Genomic DNA, 15,777 nt, shown 5'->3' with positions numbered 1-15,777 from the left:
GCAGACACCACACTCAGCTGAGCTTTACTGCCCACCCTCAGAAAATAAAAGCAAGGCTCAAGCCCAGGACCATCGTTTCATTTCCTCATTTTAGTTCCCATGCAACGGGAATTTAGAGAAACCATATTTTAAGTTCTACTTCTGCCTTCAGCACCAGCTGCAAGACTCCCACACCACATGACAAAATGTACCTCCCACAGCCCCTTCAACTACAGCTGCCTCCTCTCCCTCAAAACTAAACAGGAAAAGCCAGCTGGAACCAAGTCACTTTATTGGCTGGAGGGCAGTACATAAAACACGAGAGAGAGGGGGGTGATATTTGGTACAGAGAATGGAACTGTTTCTCTAGGTAGCTGAAGCTGCATGCACGGCTGGACAGTAAGTAGGAGTCCCACTGAAACCCACAGCGTGGCTCTGGGCCAGCCTTCAGCTGTCATTGTCACTTTCCCCGAGGGTGTGCTTGTCGAAGAGGTACTCAGCCATGCCGTACTTGGGTGCCCCCATCTTCCGCAGGTTGGTCACATGGTCACCAAGCTCCTTGATGGCTTTCACCTGCTCGTCCAGGTAATGGGTCTCAATGAAGTCACACAGCTGCAAGGGAGAGGAGAGTTTAAACTCAGGCCCAGAAAGGAGAGGGTACAGCATGACAACTTGCAAGCTGAGACGAAACAGCTTTTAGGTTTTGCCTCAGCAAAGCCAGAAGGAGATCAAAGTGAGGCAGGGCTGACACAGGCACACTGGCTCCAGAACCCCACAGAGCTCAGGAAGCCTCTCCTCTTCCTCACTATAGGGAGCATTAGCCAACTCTCTGAACAGATTCTGACTCCCCCACTACACAGCAAACTCACAACTGTGAGGATTTACACCTCTAAGACAGGCCAGTTTTATTGTTTTGTTTTAAAAAGTCCCCCCAGCTTACACATGATACTCCCAAGAGTACATGGATTCACACACATTAATCTCTTCCTGATACTAAACAGCCTCAATCCAGCCTTGCCTAAAACTTTCACCTGTCAAGAGCCCTGTGTTTTCAGACACTGTCATCAAGTATCAGGGCTTTTAACATTCAGAAGTGACACCAGAAGTTTGTGGCAATAAAGCCTCTTAAGATAGAACTCAACCACCTCAGAAACAAGTCTCCATAAAGCTTAATACACTTCAGAGGAAATAAAGCAAGTTTCAGCTACCATAAAAGAACATCCTGGAAGGACAGCAATAACCTCACCAAAGGGCTGAAGGACAGGCTGACACCTGGGCCCTTCCCTCTGGAGGGCTGCACCCCTGGTTCACCTTTTCTCACCTTTATTAACATTGAGGGCACACAGCTCAGCCCTAAACCCACACAACTGGGCACATCCAAGCCCCCTCCTCAAACAGCCACATTCTCGGGCTCAGCCTGCACTTACGTGTGGGTCGTTCTTCTCGGTTGCCAATTTGTGCAGTTCTAGCAGTGATTGGTTCACGTTCTTCTCCAGGTGCAGGGCACACTCCATTGCAGTCAGGCCATTCTCCCAGTCATCACGGTCTGGTTTCTGCCAGGGAAAAGCACAGCCCGTGTTTTCTCTAAGTACCCGCAGACCAGCAGGGAGCAAAGCCTTTAGACCACCCTCAAAGCTTGTCTGGACCAAGTTCAGGCATTTTGGGTAACATCAAACATTTGATGTGCACTCTCAGAACAGAACTGAATGCAACACCCCGCTCACACTTCTCAAAACAGTGCACAGAGCACTTCTGCTTTTAAATTGAATGGTGATGAACCAGCGGCCTTCTTGTTCTGCCACAGCAAACCATTACACTCTTCTTACACAAAAAAAGTACTTTTTCTTAGTCCATCAAGCACAAATTATCAAATTACTACACATCAGCTGCTGCTCCTTCTGGGAGAGGACCCAGAGGGAAGCCCACCTCCTCCCAGCCCCCAAATGCAGTTCTGGGCCAGGAGGGCCTGCTCCTCACCTTGATGTCCTGCAGGAAGATGCGCCCTCCTCTCTGGTTCTGCAGCTTCATCAGCTTCTCCGCGTGCTCCCGCTCCTCGTGGGACTGATGCAGGAAGTACTTGGCAAAGTTCTTCAGAGCCACATCGTCCCGGTCAAAGTAGTAGGACTGAAAAATAAGGATTCACAGGCTCAGAACCCCAAGCCAAACCCAAAGTGTGGCTTCAGGTGTGTCTCAGCCCTGCCTCAGGATGGCCCGAGTCCAAGCTGAGGCCAACACACAGCAAGGCAGTGTGGAGCAACCCTCCCCTTACCATTTTTCCAACTAGGATTAAATTTTAACCTGTATCCCTACCAAGGACACAAATAATGGTAGTTGTGCCCTTGGTTTATTTCTGAAGATAAAAAAACAAAAACAAAACCAAACAAACCACTCTGATACCCCACAGATACCTGTTCTGATCACCACTCAAATGCCTTAAACTGCAGCCCTGAAAAGCCTTCTTCATGGAGAAATTTTCCCTTTGTTCGAGCTTGTTTACAACGACCACAAGTCAGGGTTATCACCTGCAACACCAGCTAAGGGTGGCCACTAACTTCTAGATACTTCTGTAATAGAGCTCCCATGCCTCCCTAGGCTTTTCGGGGATTACACTATGGAGTACACTTGCTACTTCTGGAGAAAAAAAAAAATCAGTACCACATTTTAAAGACAAAAGATAAACGGAACTGAAATGTCAGGTCAACAGCGAATACTTTTTTGAAAGACAAAAAAAACCCCTCTAACAGCAATTAGAAGCATCACACAGTTTGTTTGTTCCTCATTCAGGGCCATTAGCAGGATTCACTGGAAAGTTTCGTATCAACCGCCAGTTATTTACCGAACTGCTACAGAATTCTCTGCTCCTAAACCAGCAGACTGGACGTTCGAAGCAAGGCACTGGTGCTTTGTGTGCCACTGTCCCCCACCAACGCAAGAACAAAACAGCGTTAAAGCCTTTACAGTAACCAGCCGCGAAGTGCTGGATGTACGCGCCTCGACATTGTGGAATACCACCCCAAAGTCTCCAGTTCCCTGCACGTCCAAAGCTGCACAGAGGTCAGAGCTGCCCCTTACGCCACCGCAGCTCGGCGTGGTTAAAAACGGGACCCTCGTGCCCAGCGAGACAAGTACACACAGGGCCAAGGAAACCGCGGATCCCTCCCGATCCACGGGGGAAAGGAAAACCGTGCCTGGGAGCCGAGCAGGCCCGCGGGAAAGGAGCCAAACGCCTCGCTGGGCAGGCCCTGCTATCCAGCCCAGCCCCAAGGGCAGAGCCCGAGGGAGGCGCCGCGCTGGGCTGATAAGGGGGCCCGCGAACAGCGAGATAAAGGGCCTCACCTACACGCAGGGCACGGCCCGCAGGCGCTGGGGAAGGAGGAGGAAGAGGAGGAGCTGCGCCCGCAGGCACCGCCCGGCACCCGCGAAACTCCCGGCCGCGCCAGGCCCCTCTACCCCTCACCCCCGTCCCTCACCATGCTGAGGTACACGTAGGACGCGTAGAGCTCCAGGTTGATCTGGCGGTTGACGGCGGCCTCGCAGTCCTGGTGGTAGTTCTGGCGCACCTGAGAGGGGGGCGCTGCCATGGCTGGGTGCTCCTGTGGGTGCGGCGGTGCTGTTGTACGTGCGCGGGAGGGGGCGCGGCGGGCCCGAGCGCGGCCGGTTCCGTCCAAGCACTGTTGACGCAGGAACCCGCTCCGCTCCGCCGCCGACGCGCTCTGGGGGCCGCCTGCCCCGCGGCGCGCCTTTTGTAGCGCCGCGCGCCGGGCACGCCCCCGGGGGCGGGGCTTCCGCGCCGCGCTTCTGCTGGCCCAGCGTGACTCAGCACCCGCCCAGGCCACGCCCACCGCGGGGGCGGGGCCACGTCCGCCATGACGGGGCTGGCCCCGCCGGGACTGCCCTCGGGGGTCGCGGAGCTCGGCCCGACCCCGGCCCCGAAACACGGCCCCACAGCGGTCCTAAATGTTCCTAAAACCCAATCGAAATCCAGAAAAATGGGAAATCGAAGGGCGAATGTTAAAAAAACCTGAGCCCCCTGGTAACAAGATGGTTATTTCAGCTGCTTTTATAGTGCTGCCCCAGTCACTCAGTGCCATCGTTTATTTTCAGTAATCACCGGGTTCTTTGGTCACTCAGTTCACTCATTTGTTTTCAATCACCCCTGGGTTATTTTACTTTCTGCTTTCTGTAGTTTTAAGCTGATCGCAAGTGCAACCTCGAGGGCTAGAAACATCCTGCTTAAACCATCTTTTAACATTGAACTCCTAAACTCCAGGCTTTTACCAAGCCAGCGTTCAATCCTGGCTTTTACCAAGGCAGTGTTCACCCTGAAATCCACCATAAATTTAACTTACTGGGCCTGTAAACTCAGATTATGCAGTTTTTCTTCTACTTCCTGTGCCCGTAAACTCAAATATTTCTTCTCCGTACTGAGCCTGTACATTCAGATTAAATAGTATTTCCTCCTCCTACTGAGCCTGTGAACTCAGGTTAGATAATTTTTCCTCTAAGCAGTTCTCTCTACAGCACTTTTCCAGGCAGTTCCTAACAGCCTGGAGGGAACAAGGAGCCTCTGCCTCCCTTTGTTTCGCTGTTTTCTGTCGGTTAAACATCAGAAGTAATTAAGATCTATAAGATAACGTGGGTCATACCAATCGCTTCAGGCTGCCAGGTACACCTGAAATCTCCTGTTCTCCTCCCACACTAATGCTTATGTAAAAAAACAACAACAACAACAAATAAAGCCGTAGCTGCTGGGCAGGCTTGTATGACTGTGTTCACACCAGAGTGTTCTTCGGCTCCAGGAACATCAAACAGACCTTTATGATTACAAAGTTTGTAACAGCAATGTTTTCTCCGCAGTTGGGACGTTCTGTGCCCCCCGTGATTAAAACGTCAGGGAGGTTGGGGAAGTCCCAGACTGTGCTCTCTGGATCCACTGCGGGTTGCACAATGCACGCTGTGTTCGGTGACAGCAGATTTGCGTGGGCAGCAGAGGAAACACAGGGTTGCACGGCCGTGTGTCATGCCTTGGTGACCAGGATGAAGAGTTCAAAACTCCGCTGTTACGTGAGATCGTGCTCGGCCGTACCCAGATCTTCCCTGTCTCAAACTGGTGGTTTAATTTTGACTTGGCTTCACGCTGTTTCCTCGTGGTTTGGTTTCGTTCTACCCCCTGGCATGAACAGAAACTTCCACTAGCCCAGGTTGCTTCAAGCCCTGTCCAGCCTGGCCTTGGACGCTTCCAGGGATCCAGGGGTGGCCACAGCTTCTCTGGACAACCTGTGCCAGGGCCTGCCCACCCTCCCAGCCAAGAATTTCTTCCTAAATAGTAAAGAATTTCTCGCTAAAGAAGTTTACAAGCATTCTTGGGAAGAAACCTGCTAAAAGCATCACTTTATTAGGCTGGAGTTCCCATCAAGTAACATTCACATTTAGGAGGAAATCCTTCCCTGGGAGGGTGGGCAGGCTTTGGCACAGGTTGCCCAGAGAAGCTGTGGCTGCCCCATCCCTGGGAGTGTCCAAGGCCAGGTTGGACAGCAATTGGAGCAACCTGGAAGTGAAAATATCAGGCAACACTGAGAACCTGGGGATTTCAGAAGACAGGCCCAGGGCCTCTCCCATCCTCCTGTGTGGATTTTGAATCCACATCCCTCTCAGCTGCTTTGTTGATCTGAAGTAGAGGCATATTCAGCCTGCCCAGAGGCAAAATCATTGTATTGTCTGCCTACACAAGCTTCAGACTGTTGAAGACAATCTCTGTTTTTCCTTGGATAATATCCCATCAAGAACAATGGAGCAAGCTCTTCTTGTTTACAGCTTGTACACAGAGCACAGACCCTAAAATCTGCCAGTTTAGGGACAGTAATGCTGAGCTTCAGGTGTGCAGAAATAATGAGGGCTTCTTTAGTGAATGTCTCCATACGAAAGGTCATCAAGTCAGAGATCAAGATATATCTGAGGGGAAAGTTTTCATGACTCCTACATCCACTTTAGCATCATTATTCTGACTCTACCTATGCTTTTCTCGTCCATGACCTTTGCAAATGACCACAGTGACCTTCCTGGGGTTTGAAAACAGGACTTCTAAGCAAATACTGGGTAATATTTGCCCAAAGTAAATTCTGAGCCAGATTTTCGCTGTTGCAGTCCCTGAGCAACAAAATTTGGTGTGTGACTTAGGCTCACAGTTAGACCTTCAACAAGAGGGCTGCCTCGGTGTGGTCAGAGCGAGCCAGAATGCTCAGGAATGCCCAAAATTTCATGTATCATCTCTAGAAGTGGTTCACCTGTAGCTTTAAAATGCTTGATTTTGCCGTGCTGGTTTAATTACAGATTGATAACAGATCTCAGTTAAAAATCAACAACTGTCCTAAATCCAGTGAACAAGAAAGTGTTGAGTATGCCTCAAATATTAAATCAACAAAAATACAGTAACCTGTTTGGTTTTTTTCTCTCCAAAGCTCAAAGTCCTGTAAATAAGATAAAGTGCATCCAGTCAAATATTTGTTATAGAGAACCTCCATTCCACCCACGAATTTCAGTGTCATTCAGCTCCCAGCCTTTCTGTAAACACAAAAGCAACTCTAAACTTGGCTCCAAGGTTGATCATGTGTCGGGAAATTTGACACTGATCTCAACTGTGAGTTTTGAAAGCTGTTTGCTGAAAACATCTGGGCTCCATTTGCTCTGTGAGGTGAACTGAAAACCCCTTCTGTAGCTCCTTGGGCAGCACGTGGTGTGAGTTTTTCAGTTGTTTCTTTTAGGTGCCCAAATTTCTCTGCTGGGAAAGCTGGGATTTCACTGGGTTTTCACTGGGTACTTCCAGCACAGAATGCAAATGACTGGCAGACACTGAAGTGCTGGTTCCTGGAAACACACTCAAAGGCAGAAAAACAAAGGATATTTGAAGTTATGCTGGGAAATTTGCTTTGGAGACTGAACAAGAGGCTATTCTGATTCAGGGAAAAAAAGTCCCCAAAGACAGACTAAAGGATTTTGGAGACAAGTAATATAAACCCTGTTTTAAACAGACAAACGTTTTCTAAACTGTGTTACAGTTTTTTCTTTCTCTTGAACATTTTTGCACACAGTCTGAATAAAGTGCATTGATAACAATCCTCTAGTTTGTCCACGCTGTCCTTGATTTTTTAAAAATTTTATTTATTTATTTATTTATTTTATTTATTTATTTATTTTTACAAGCCTCTAAAAATACACTTAGAGTCAATAGAACGAGGAAAAACATTGTTAATAACATGATCATTCTGTCAGCCCAGCATGGCCAGAAGCAGAATGTGATGAATCTACTTGTCTGTATCAGCCCCTTTTAAACTCATTTCAACACCAACTTCAATATCTGTAACAGAAAAGCTGCAGTTTTGATTCCAAAGGCATCCTGTGCACCAGCTGCACATACTGAAGCTTCCACAACCGATTTTTCCAAGCTGCAAAAGCCACAATAATTTGATGTTGACATTCCACCACAGGCCACAATCAACAACATTTGCTACACTGCCACGATCCTCCTGCAGTGCCATCCACTTTATTTCCCCTCTCAGATTTACAAAGTGTTAAAAACAAGGGGGTGGGTATCATTCTTGTTCCCTATTTCTGTTCTATTTAACTTTTTCTTCAAATACTGTAAAGCTGGGAACAAAAATTGCAAATAGAACCACCCATCTAAAGTCAACAACTACAGGGAAATTTCTCAATACGCCAAAAGATCACCTCTCACCTCCTTCCTGCCGTGAATTCCCCTGGAAAACACTGGTGAGTATCCAAGCCCTCATGAATGATCAGGCAGCTTTCATTCTGAGGAGGATACACAGGCAAAACGTTGTTTTTTAAAGATGAGGTTTCATCTGGGAATCAAGAAGAGTTGTCTGTCCTCCCTGTCCCTCGTGCTGCCACCTTGTTGTCCATAAAAACTTGATTTGTTACCCTCCACAGAGACACTGATTCTTTATTTCAGAGCACAGTTTGCCCCTCAGGCCTCAGTTGATTTTGTGAGGGTGCTCCTTAGGCACAGTTTGTGTAGCACCTTGAACAGACATTACAGAGCCTTCCAGAGAAGGTGGTGGCTGCTTTTCTATTCAGCCACCCAAAAAAAACCAAGGGGCTGGCAGGCAAATGCCTTCAAGCATGATGAGAAGAAACAAGCTTTTACAGGGAACTGGCAGTTGAAAACCGGCTGAAAGAACATGCAGCAGCCCGATAAAGCACCACGAAAAACAAGCAGTGGCCCATGCTGTGATCTCTGTCAGGCAGGATGGGCGGGGGGCACCTCCAAACTGCTGCTGCTGCTCAGCAAGTCTCTCCAGGAACCCATTGCAGGGCTTATTTAGAGGAAGTGAAGAGATTAAATCAATGTGGTGGCTTAGGAAAATGGGAGGGATGTTGTCTACAAGAGGCAAGGAAGCAGGGAGAGTTTTCTGGGAGCTTGTGGGAAAAGCTGGTTCCTGCTGTGCTGAGAAGGGACACTGAAAACACCCGTGTGGTTTATGCAGCTGAGATGGTACCACAGCTCCACAGCGTTCCTGCTGGGTGCAATTTCCTGCTAAGCCGCATCCCAGACCTTGGCATCGAGGTAAAAATATTTAAAAGCAGATCAAGGGGCTTGAGTTAGACCTGCTCCTACGTGTGTGACCTGTGGAGCATCCAGATAGTGTTGAAAAGCGGAGTATTGTCCCTGAAAAGTCAGCTCTGGATGAGCTGGACACAGCTCCTTCCACGAGCCAACAGCAGCTTGGTGGGGAACAGATCCACTGGTGCCTTGCCTGCCTGCTGAACAAACTGGGAAGAACTGGATTCTCCCTTTCCAAAATGATTCCACCAGCATTTGTGGGGGGACAAAAAAAGCCATAAAATTAGAAGAGAGAAATAAAACAGGGAAAAATAAGTCTCTGTTAGGGCAAGGCCTGACCATGATAGTGATAAATAGGCTGGATTAAGTCGTTGTCTTTAACTTTGCAGATGTTGGGCCGAGCCCACAGATATCAGCATTCCAGCAGCCAATAAAACAGTGACAGAGCAGGCCCCCTGCTCCATCAGGGCAGGGAGATAACAGGGAAGGGCAGCCACAGGAACATATGGACTCCTCAGCAATCACATCTGGCAGAACCATTAACTCCAGGCAGACCACCAGCTCTTAAACCTTGGCCACCAGGTCCTGCTGCCCTGGGGTTGTGGTCAGAATGCTGGGAAGATGCTCCCACTGAAATGATCAGTTCTGTGTGGTAGCAAAGCTCCCAGACTGCCCTTGGACAGCAGCCACCTTAATTTCAGGTTTAAGGCAGCCAGAGGAATGCTCTGCCTGGTCTAAGGAATCAGTTCTTCCACCCAGTTGCTCTATGAGTAGCTTGCTCAGTCATGCATGGTCACACTGCCCAAAACCTGTCTAAATAGGCAGTGATGACCAAGACTGAAACTACTCAAATCAGGAACTTTCCAGTCTGACAAGTAAAAAAACAAGATTTCCGCTCCACACTTGCTGAGCGCAGGCCAGGCCCTTCCTTGCTTTGTGTTTGGTGCTCCTGGTTCCTTCTGAAAGCCACTGTGAAGGGACACAACCCTCAGGGGAGCAGCAGGTTCAGGGTAAAGCTGCACCTTGCAGCTAAAACATTCCCACGGCTCGAGGCTACCAAAAAAGGGGAGACTGAATTCCTCCCCCACACGCCTTGTTTGTCTCCTTTCCCGGTCTCCAGCCAACCTTAGATCGTTCACCAGGGTCCCTGCAGGCAGAGACTGGCAGAAAGCAGCATTTTTGGCCAGGGCTTGGCCAGTGGACGGATCTAAGAGCTCCAGAGTCATGAGACACACGGAGGAGCTCAGCCAGGCACTCCTCAGCCAGCGACTCGAGGGCAAAGGGTGAGCTGCCAGGGTTGGGCCGAGGTGCCAGGAACCCCGGGAGCAGTGAAGATGTTCAGTCAGGCCCCCAAAGGGTTCTCTTACAAAGCATTTCTGCAGTCAGGAGGTGCAGGTTGAGCAACAGGCTGACATCAGCTAAAACAACAGCCTGGGGGAGGGAGTGGCTCCGAGGCGAAACCACGTGGGCATTTCTTAGGTCATCAAGTAAAACAGGAGTTTCTTCTGACTGGGAAAAAAAAAAAAGAAGCCAGAATTGCAGCATTGTTACTTAATCCAGGAAATTTTGTTCAGCAGGGACCAGCAGGCTCAGCATGATCACACAAAAAAGCTGCCAGCCTTTGCTTGGAATTCTTAGGCATCCCTGCATCCCTGCCTCAGCCAGGTTCAGCTAGCAGTGGGGAGTGCCTGAAAAGGGCAATTCCAACCTCTTCCCCTGCCTGTGTTTACTCCCATGTACTCTGCTCTACCTCCCTACCAGGCTCTACCTCCCTACCTGTAAACTTCAAGAGGAACAGTGAAGTTCATCTTGAACTTCAGGGCCATCTCCGTCAGCCTAGGAAGGGAAAGAAGATCCACTTCCAGAGTTTTCTACTGGAAACCCTTGTCCTTTGCATCACCAGGTTGGTCCTTCTTGCAAGGCTGTGCCATCACAAAGTTCATCAGGTGGGAATGGGAGGGTTCAATACCTTCTTGCTGCATTTCAGAGGCCAGAAAAGCAGCTCAATCCACAGAGAAGAGTACTTCCCAAATTATTTCCACCTAAACTGCCCCCCAGTCACACCACAGCCACAGAGACCTACAATAACAAGGATGACAAGCTGGGAAGCAGCTGGGAACTGCAGAGACTGGGAAAAAAATGGAGGAAAGGGACTGAGAATCTGTGTTTCCACAGCCACATCCAGCATAAGAACCACCAGTGCACGGAGAGGAGGAGGAATAGGAAGAGAAAGTGACACCACCATTACTTTAGAGCAACTGGAAACTTTCTCTTCTTGATCCAGGGCCTTAAGAAGTGTCTTTTTCCAGAAGCAACTGGGAGGAGAGGGTTCTTCCCCTTTCCCCATATCACCCTCAGCCACAGCCAGCCCCATCTCGCTGTTTCAGAGAGTTTCTGCTTTTCTGTCAGGTGGGAGGATCAGGATTGAGCAACAGCACCCAAGAAAGCAACCAAACCCTGAGGTTTGGATTAGCAACCGGGAAGCAGGGAAGAATCTCTTCCCGACCAGCACATGACTTTTACTCATCTTCTTTGCTGAGAATGAGAGAACAATTCATTCTCAGGCAACGTGCTTTGCCTGATATCTACAAGAACCAAACTGACAAAGTCACGATTCATTGGCCAAGGACAAGTTTTAAGCCCCACTTTTTTTCTCCCCTTTGAAAACTTGTGTTATAACAGAAATATGGAGATGAAGGGAAGTTAATTAGCTTTAATTTCAGCTCTAATTTCAGTCCAGTTGCCTTGGGAAGAATGCTGTCCTTTGCAGCTCTCTCTAGGAGGATTCCTGAAACTCTGTTAACATTCCCATCTTGTATCCAGCACCAGGATTGGAGTCAAGAATTAGAGCACTGGGAAGCGGGTCACAACTCCCAGCACTCCTCCTCCCATTCCAACCCCCAAACGCAGAAGCTTCATGGAATTTTGGGGAGGGTGGAAGGACAACAAAGCTGCCAGTGGTGCCTTCCAGTGCCATTGCACGGGCACAGCTCACACACCACCCCGATCCTGTCACGGGAAAACTCCTTTTCCTGGAAGTCCTTCCCACTCTGTCGGTCTTCACACTCATCTGCTCTGCTTCCTGAAGCAGTGTCACAGCCCGCTCGAATCTTCTGTCCCGTGGCAGAACTGATCCCAGCGGCACTTCCAGCCCGGGGGTGTGTGTTTATCCCAGTGTGTCCCGGGTTGTCCTGGTGTGTCCTGGAGTGTGTCCCGGTTTGTCCCCGTTTGTCCCGGTGTGCCCCGGTGTGTCCCCGTTTGTCCCAGTGTGTCCCGGTTTATCCCGGTTTGTCCTGGTGTGTCCCTGTTTGTCCCGGTGTGTCCCTGTGTGTCCCAGTTTGTCCCGGTGTGTCCCGGTGTGTCCCTGTTTGTCCCGGTTTATCCCGGTTTGTCCCGGTGTGTCCCGGTGTGTCCCGATTTATCCCGGTTTGTCCCCGTGTGTCCGGGTTTGTCCCTGTTTGTCCCGGTGTATCCCGGTGTATCCCGGTGTGTCCCGGTGTGTCCCGATTTATCCCGGTTTGTCCCGGCCGGGCCACGCGGGGGCGCCCCCGCTGCGCTGCCGCCCACGGCCGGCAGGGGGCGCTACGGGCGGAGGCGCGCCCCCGAGCCAATCAGTGCGCTCGCCGCCCCGGGGCACGCTGGGAGTTGTAGTCCTCCGCCATCGCCGCTCCCGGGGCCCGGCGGGGCCCCTCCGCTGGTGTGCGGGACGGCTCCCGCACTGCACCCGCCTCACGGACACTCGAGGATCGGCAGGGTGTTCCGTACCACCCCCCAGCGCTGCCGGGATGGGGTATCGCTGTCGCGCTGCGATGATGTCACCGGCGCTGGCAGAGCCTCGCGCAGCCCTGTGGATTATTCCCGGTGTTCTTTCCCTGTGCAATGACGATCATTTCCCTGTGCAATTATAATAAATTGCAATAATGGTGGTGCGTGTCCTCCTGGCTCTGTGAGCTGCTCACAGCTGCAGCGCTGTCGCTGTACTCGCGGCTCCCTGCTGGGATGTGGCACTCAGGACATGCTCAGGGCTGGGTTAAGGTCTGGACACGATTCCAGACTTTTTTTCCCGACCTTAATGGTTCCACGATCTCACAGCGCTTCCCACAGCCTGGTTTCTCAGCAGCCCGAGCCGCAGTTACGTGGCTGGGCCATCTCGGGGTTGGACCTTGGGCACCTGGCACGGGGAGCTGGAAACTGGGGAGGGCACGGCAGGGCAGGGGTACAGAGCTGCTCTGGATCCAGGGGAGAAAGGGTTTGCCTCCTCTGAGCTTGCTAGCCCGAGAAATTACCGTTTTGTAAAACGAGATCCTGATTATCATTGAATCATAGGATCCCAGAATGGTTTGGGTTGGAAGGGACCATAAGGATCATAGCATTCCAACCCCATGCCATGGTCAGGATCAGGTTGTTCCAAGCCCTCTCCAACCTGGCCTTCAACGCCTCCGGGGATGGGGTGGCCACAGCTTCTCTGGAAATCCCGTGCCAAGGCCCTAACCACCCTCACTTCCCTCACAGGGAAGAATTCCTTCTAAATATCCCATCTAACCCCGCCTCTGTCAGTGGGGAGCATTCTGTGGGCTTGGAAAGGATGGGATTAGGAAACCTGTAGTTTAATTTAGAGTGACAAGGAGCAGTCAGGGGCAACTAGAAGGGCTTCTACAAACACCAGCAAGTGGAAAATCCACCAAAAAAAGGGTCCAGTGCTGAAATGTCAGGAACTCTGTGAGCCAAAGCAGAAGCACTACACCCACGTTGTACCAGGATACAATTAATACTTGTTTATACTGAACCCAGACACAGGCACACTACAAAAGTCTGTCTTGATATCAGTGTGTGTGTGTTCTGTAGCAGTGCCAGTCCCATAACCACCACCAAGCATTTCATAACACAATTAGGCAGAAATAAAAACCTAATTACGTTGTGGGAAAGGGAAACAAGGGCTTGTGGTCTGCAGGCAGAAAGGGATGATGGAAAAATACATGCAAGTAGGAAAACTGTCAGGAACACGGGAGGAGAACAAGCCTGAAAAGTGTCTGGGGGGAGCAGAACAGGCAGGGAGGTGCCTGGTGAAACCTGAACAAGTCCAGCCACAAAAGTATGATAACATACATAAGGAAACAAATAAATAAATAAACAAGAGACTCCTTTCTCTGTAGTGGGTATGGCAGAAGTGGCTGCCAAATGAGGGGAGTATTTTCCCTGTAGAAAAGCATTTGGCTTTCTGAATTTAATACAGACAATCACACCCATGTGTGATAATTGTTTTAATTGGACTTTTCTTTCAAGCATCTTGGTGAGGAGTTGTCTCGATTATTGTAATCTGCAAAAATATAACTTTCTTCTGCATTTAGGATAGACCCTTTATGGACAGTGAGGGGAAAGAGATAATGGAATCCTGCAATTGTTTGGGTTGGAAGGGACCTTAAAGACCATGTAGATCCAGGGATGGGATCCACCCACTGGATCCTTCTGGGATGGGATCCACCTGACCTGAACGTCTGTTGGACAGGGTGAATCACCTTCTCAGTTGGCTGCTTTTTCCCAGTGATTACCAAATGGACCCGGGAAGCAAACCCAGATGTGGATATTCCTAACAACTCACCCCCATTTAGCCCAGCGGTTCCCATAACTGGTGCTTTTATTGTGTTTCGCCCTGGAAACGCACCCTAAGAAACCCCTGAGAAAAGACCCTCCTCTCCAGTGTCCTCCTCAGGGCATCCTTCACCTCTTTGTTCCTCAGGCTGTAAATCAGGGGGTTCAGCATGGGGAAGACGAGAGTGTAAAGCGCAGACACAGCTTTGTCTGTGCCCAGGGGGGAGTGGTTGGAGCTGGGCTTCAGGTAGGTGAAGAGGAGGGAGCCGTAGAACAGCCCCACGGCTGTCAGGTGGGAGCTGCAGGTGTGGAAGGCTTTGTGCCTGCTGTCGGTCACCTGGATGCGGGACAAGGTGCTGAGGATGCAGGTGTAGGACAGGGCGATGCTCAGGAAGGTGCTGGTCTGGATGAGGCCGCACAGGGTGACGAGCAGGGCCCGGTTGAGGCGCGTGTCGGAGCGGGGCAGCTCCAGCAGGGCTGGGATGTCGCAGAAGAAGTGGTCGATGCGGCCGGAGCCGCAGAACCGCAGCGAGAACGTGAGGGACGTGTGGACCAGCGAGGTCAGAGCCCCGCTGAGGAACGCCCCGGCCACCAGGGAGGTGCAGGTCCCGTGGGACATGGCCACAGGGTAGAGGAGAGGGTGACAAACAGCCACGTAGCGGTCGTAGGCCATGGCGGCCAGAACGAGGCACTCGGCGTCGATGGAGGCGGCCAAGAGGAACATCTGCATCCCACAGCCCAGGGAAGAGATGGCTTTGTGCTGGGACAAGAGGTTCACCAGCATCTTGGGAGCGATGGCCGAGGAACAGCTGAGGTCTAGGAAGGATAAATTGCTCAGGAAATAATACATGGGGGTGTGAAGGTGGGCGTTGAGCCGGACGAGCACCACGAGGCAGACGTTCCCCACCAAGGTGGTGCCATAGATGAGCAGGAAGAGCCCAAACAAAGGAATCTCCACCTCAGGCCGGTCTGTGAAACCCAGGAGAATGAACTCAGTCAGGGCAGTGCAGTTTCCTTCAGGCATTTCATTCCCTTGTGTTTGGCTTTGTGCACAGAAGATTTGTCAGGGGTTGACTCGGCCCCGGTGGGTGTCGAGGCACAGACACATCACATCCTGCACAGGAAAAAGGGGTGGAAATTCAGGCACCTTGCCCAAGTCAGAAGGGAAACCAGTGGTTTGGGTGATGCCCATGGAAAGGAAAGCTTAGGAGGACAAAGGGAGCTTTAGAGACATATTTTAAATGTGGAATTCCTTCCTTTAATATCTGTGAAATAGGAGCTCAGGTGGGATTTTATAAGGTCTGGGCCGTAGTGTATAGAAAACCAAACATATAAACCCCCACCAGAGGTATAGAAGAGACTCCATATCCTTCTTTCTTGGAGAAGGCTTGGTGCATCCTAAAATCTGAATTATTTTCTGCAAGTGACTGCTTACTCCAGAAAATGTCTGGGTTGACTCAGATAAGCACAATATCACTTGACAAAAACCATATTATTTGAGTATAAAAGCTGCTACATATTTACCTGTGTTTCAAATAGAGGAAGCAGTTCAGGCACAGTTAATAATGACTTTTCTGAAGCAGCAGGAAAATGAAATACTGGAAAAGTTGATTGAAATGCTGAAACAA

At 50.3% G+C, this 15,777-nt stretch overlaps 2 protein-coding genes across 2 annotated transcripts; both read right to left on the bottom strand.

The window, feature by feature from the left end:
• Positions 1-254: 254 nt before the first annotated feature.
• On the bottom strand, positions 255-3,734 carry FTH1 (ferritin heavy chain 1). The gene is made up of 4 exons (XM_050335259.1): positions 3,450-3,734; positions 1,957-2,103; positions 1,407-1,532; positions 255-591 (listed from the first exon to the last, which is right to left on the bottom strand). The coding sequence occupies exons 1-4, from the start codon at positions 3,558-3,560 to the stop codon at positions 427-429; spliced, it is 549 nt and encodes a 182-aa protein (XP_050191216.1). The 5' UTR covers positions 3,561-3,734; the 3' UTR covers positions 255-426.
• Positions 3,735-14,195: 10,461 nt separating this feature from the next.
• LOC126651163 (olfactory receptor 5AS1-like) lies at positions 14,196-15,173 on the bottom strand. The gene has a single exon (XM_050336738.1). It carries the CDS (start codon positions 15,171-15,173, stop codon positions 14,196-14,198), a length of 978 nt encoding a protein of 325 aa, XP_050192695.1.
• Positions 15,174-15,777: the final 604 nt, after the last annotated feature.

Source organism: Myiozetetes cayanensis, unplaced genomic scaffold, assembly GCF_022539395.1.
Source record: "Myiozetetes cayanensis isolate MyiCay16 unplaced genomic scaffold, myiCay2020 scf6-25, whole genome shotgun sequence".
NCBI classification, from domain to species: Eukaryota; Metazoa; Chordata; class Aves; order Passeriformes; family Tyrannidae; genus Myiozetetes; species Myiozetetes cayanensis.
Note: the sequence above shows the minus strand (reverse complement) of the source record. Positions and strands in the feature narration are given on the sequence as shown.

Bases quoted from the DNA above. Each gene is read 5' to 3' on its own strand.
- LOC126651163 (XM_050336738.1), bottom strand. From the start codon at position 15,173: ATGCCTGAAGGAAACTGCACTGCCCTGACTGAGTTCATTCTCCTGGGT.
- FTH1 (XM_050335259.1), bottom strand. From the start codon at position 3,560: ATGGCAGCGCCCCCCTCTCAGGTGCGCCAGAACTACCACCAGGACTGC. The intron at 2,104-3,449 runs GTGAGGGACGGG...CTTATTTTTCAG, and splicing joins CCTACGTGTACCTCAGCATG to TCCTACTACTTTGACCGGGA. The intron at 1,533-1,956 runs GTGAGGAGCAGG...TTTCCCTGGCAG, and splicing joins TCTTCCTGCAGGACATCAAG to AAACCAGACCGTGATGACTG.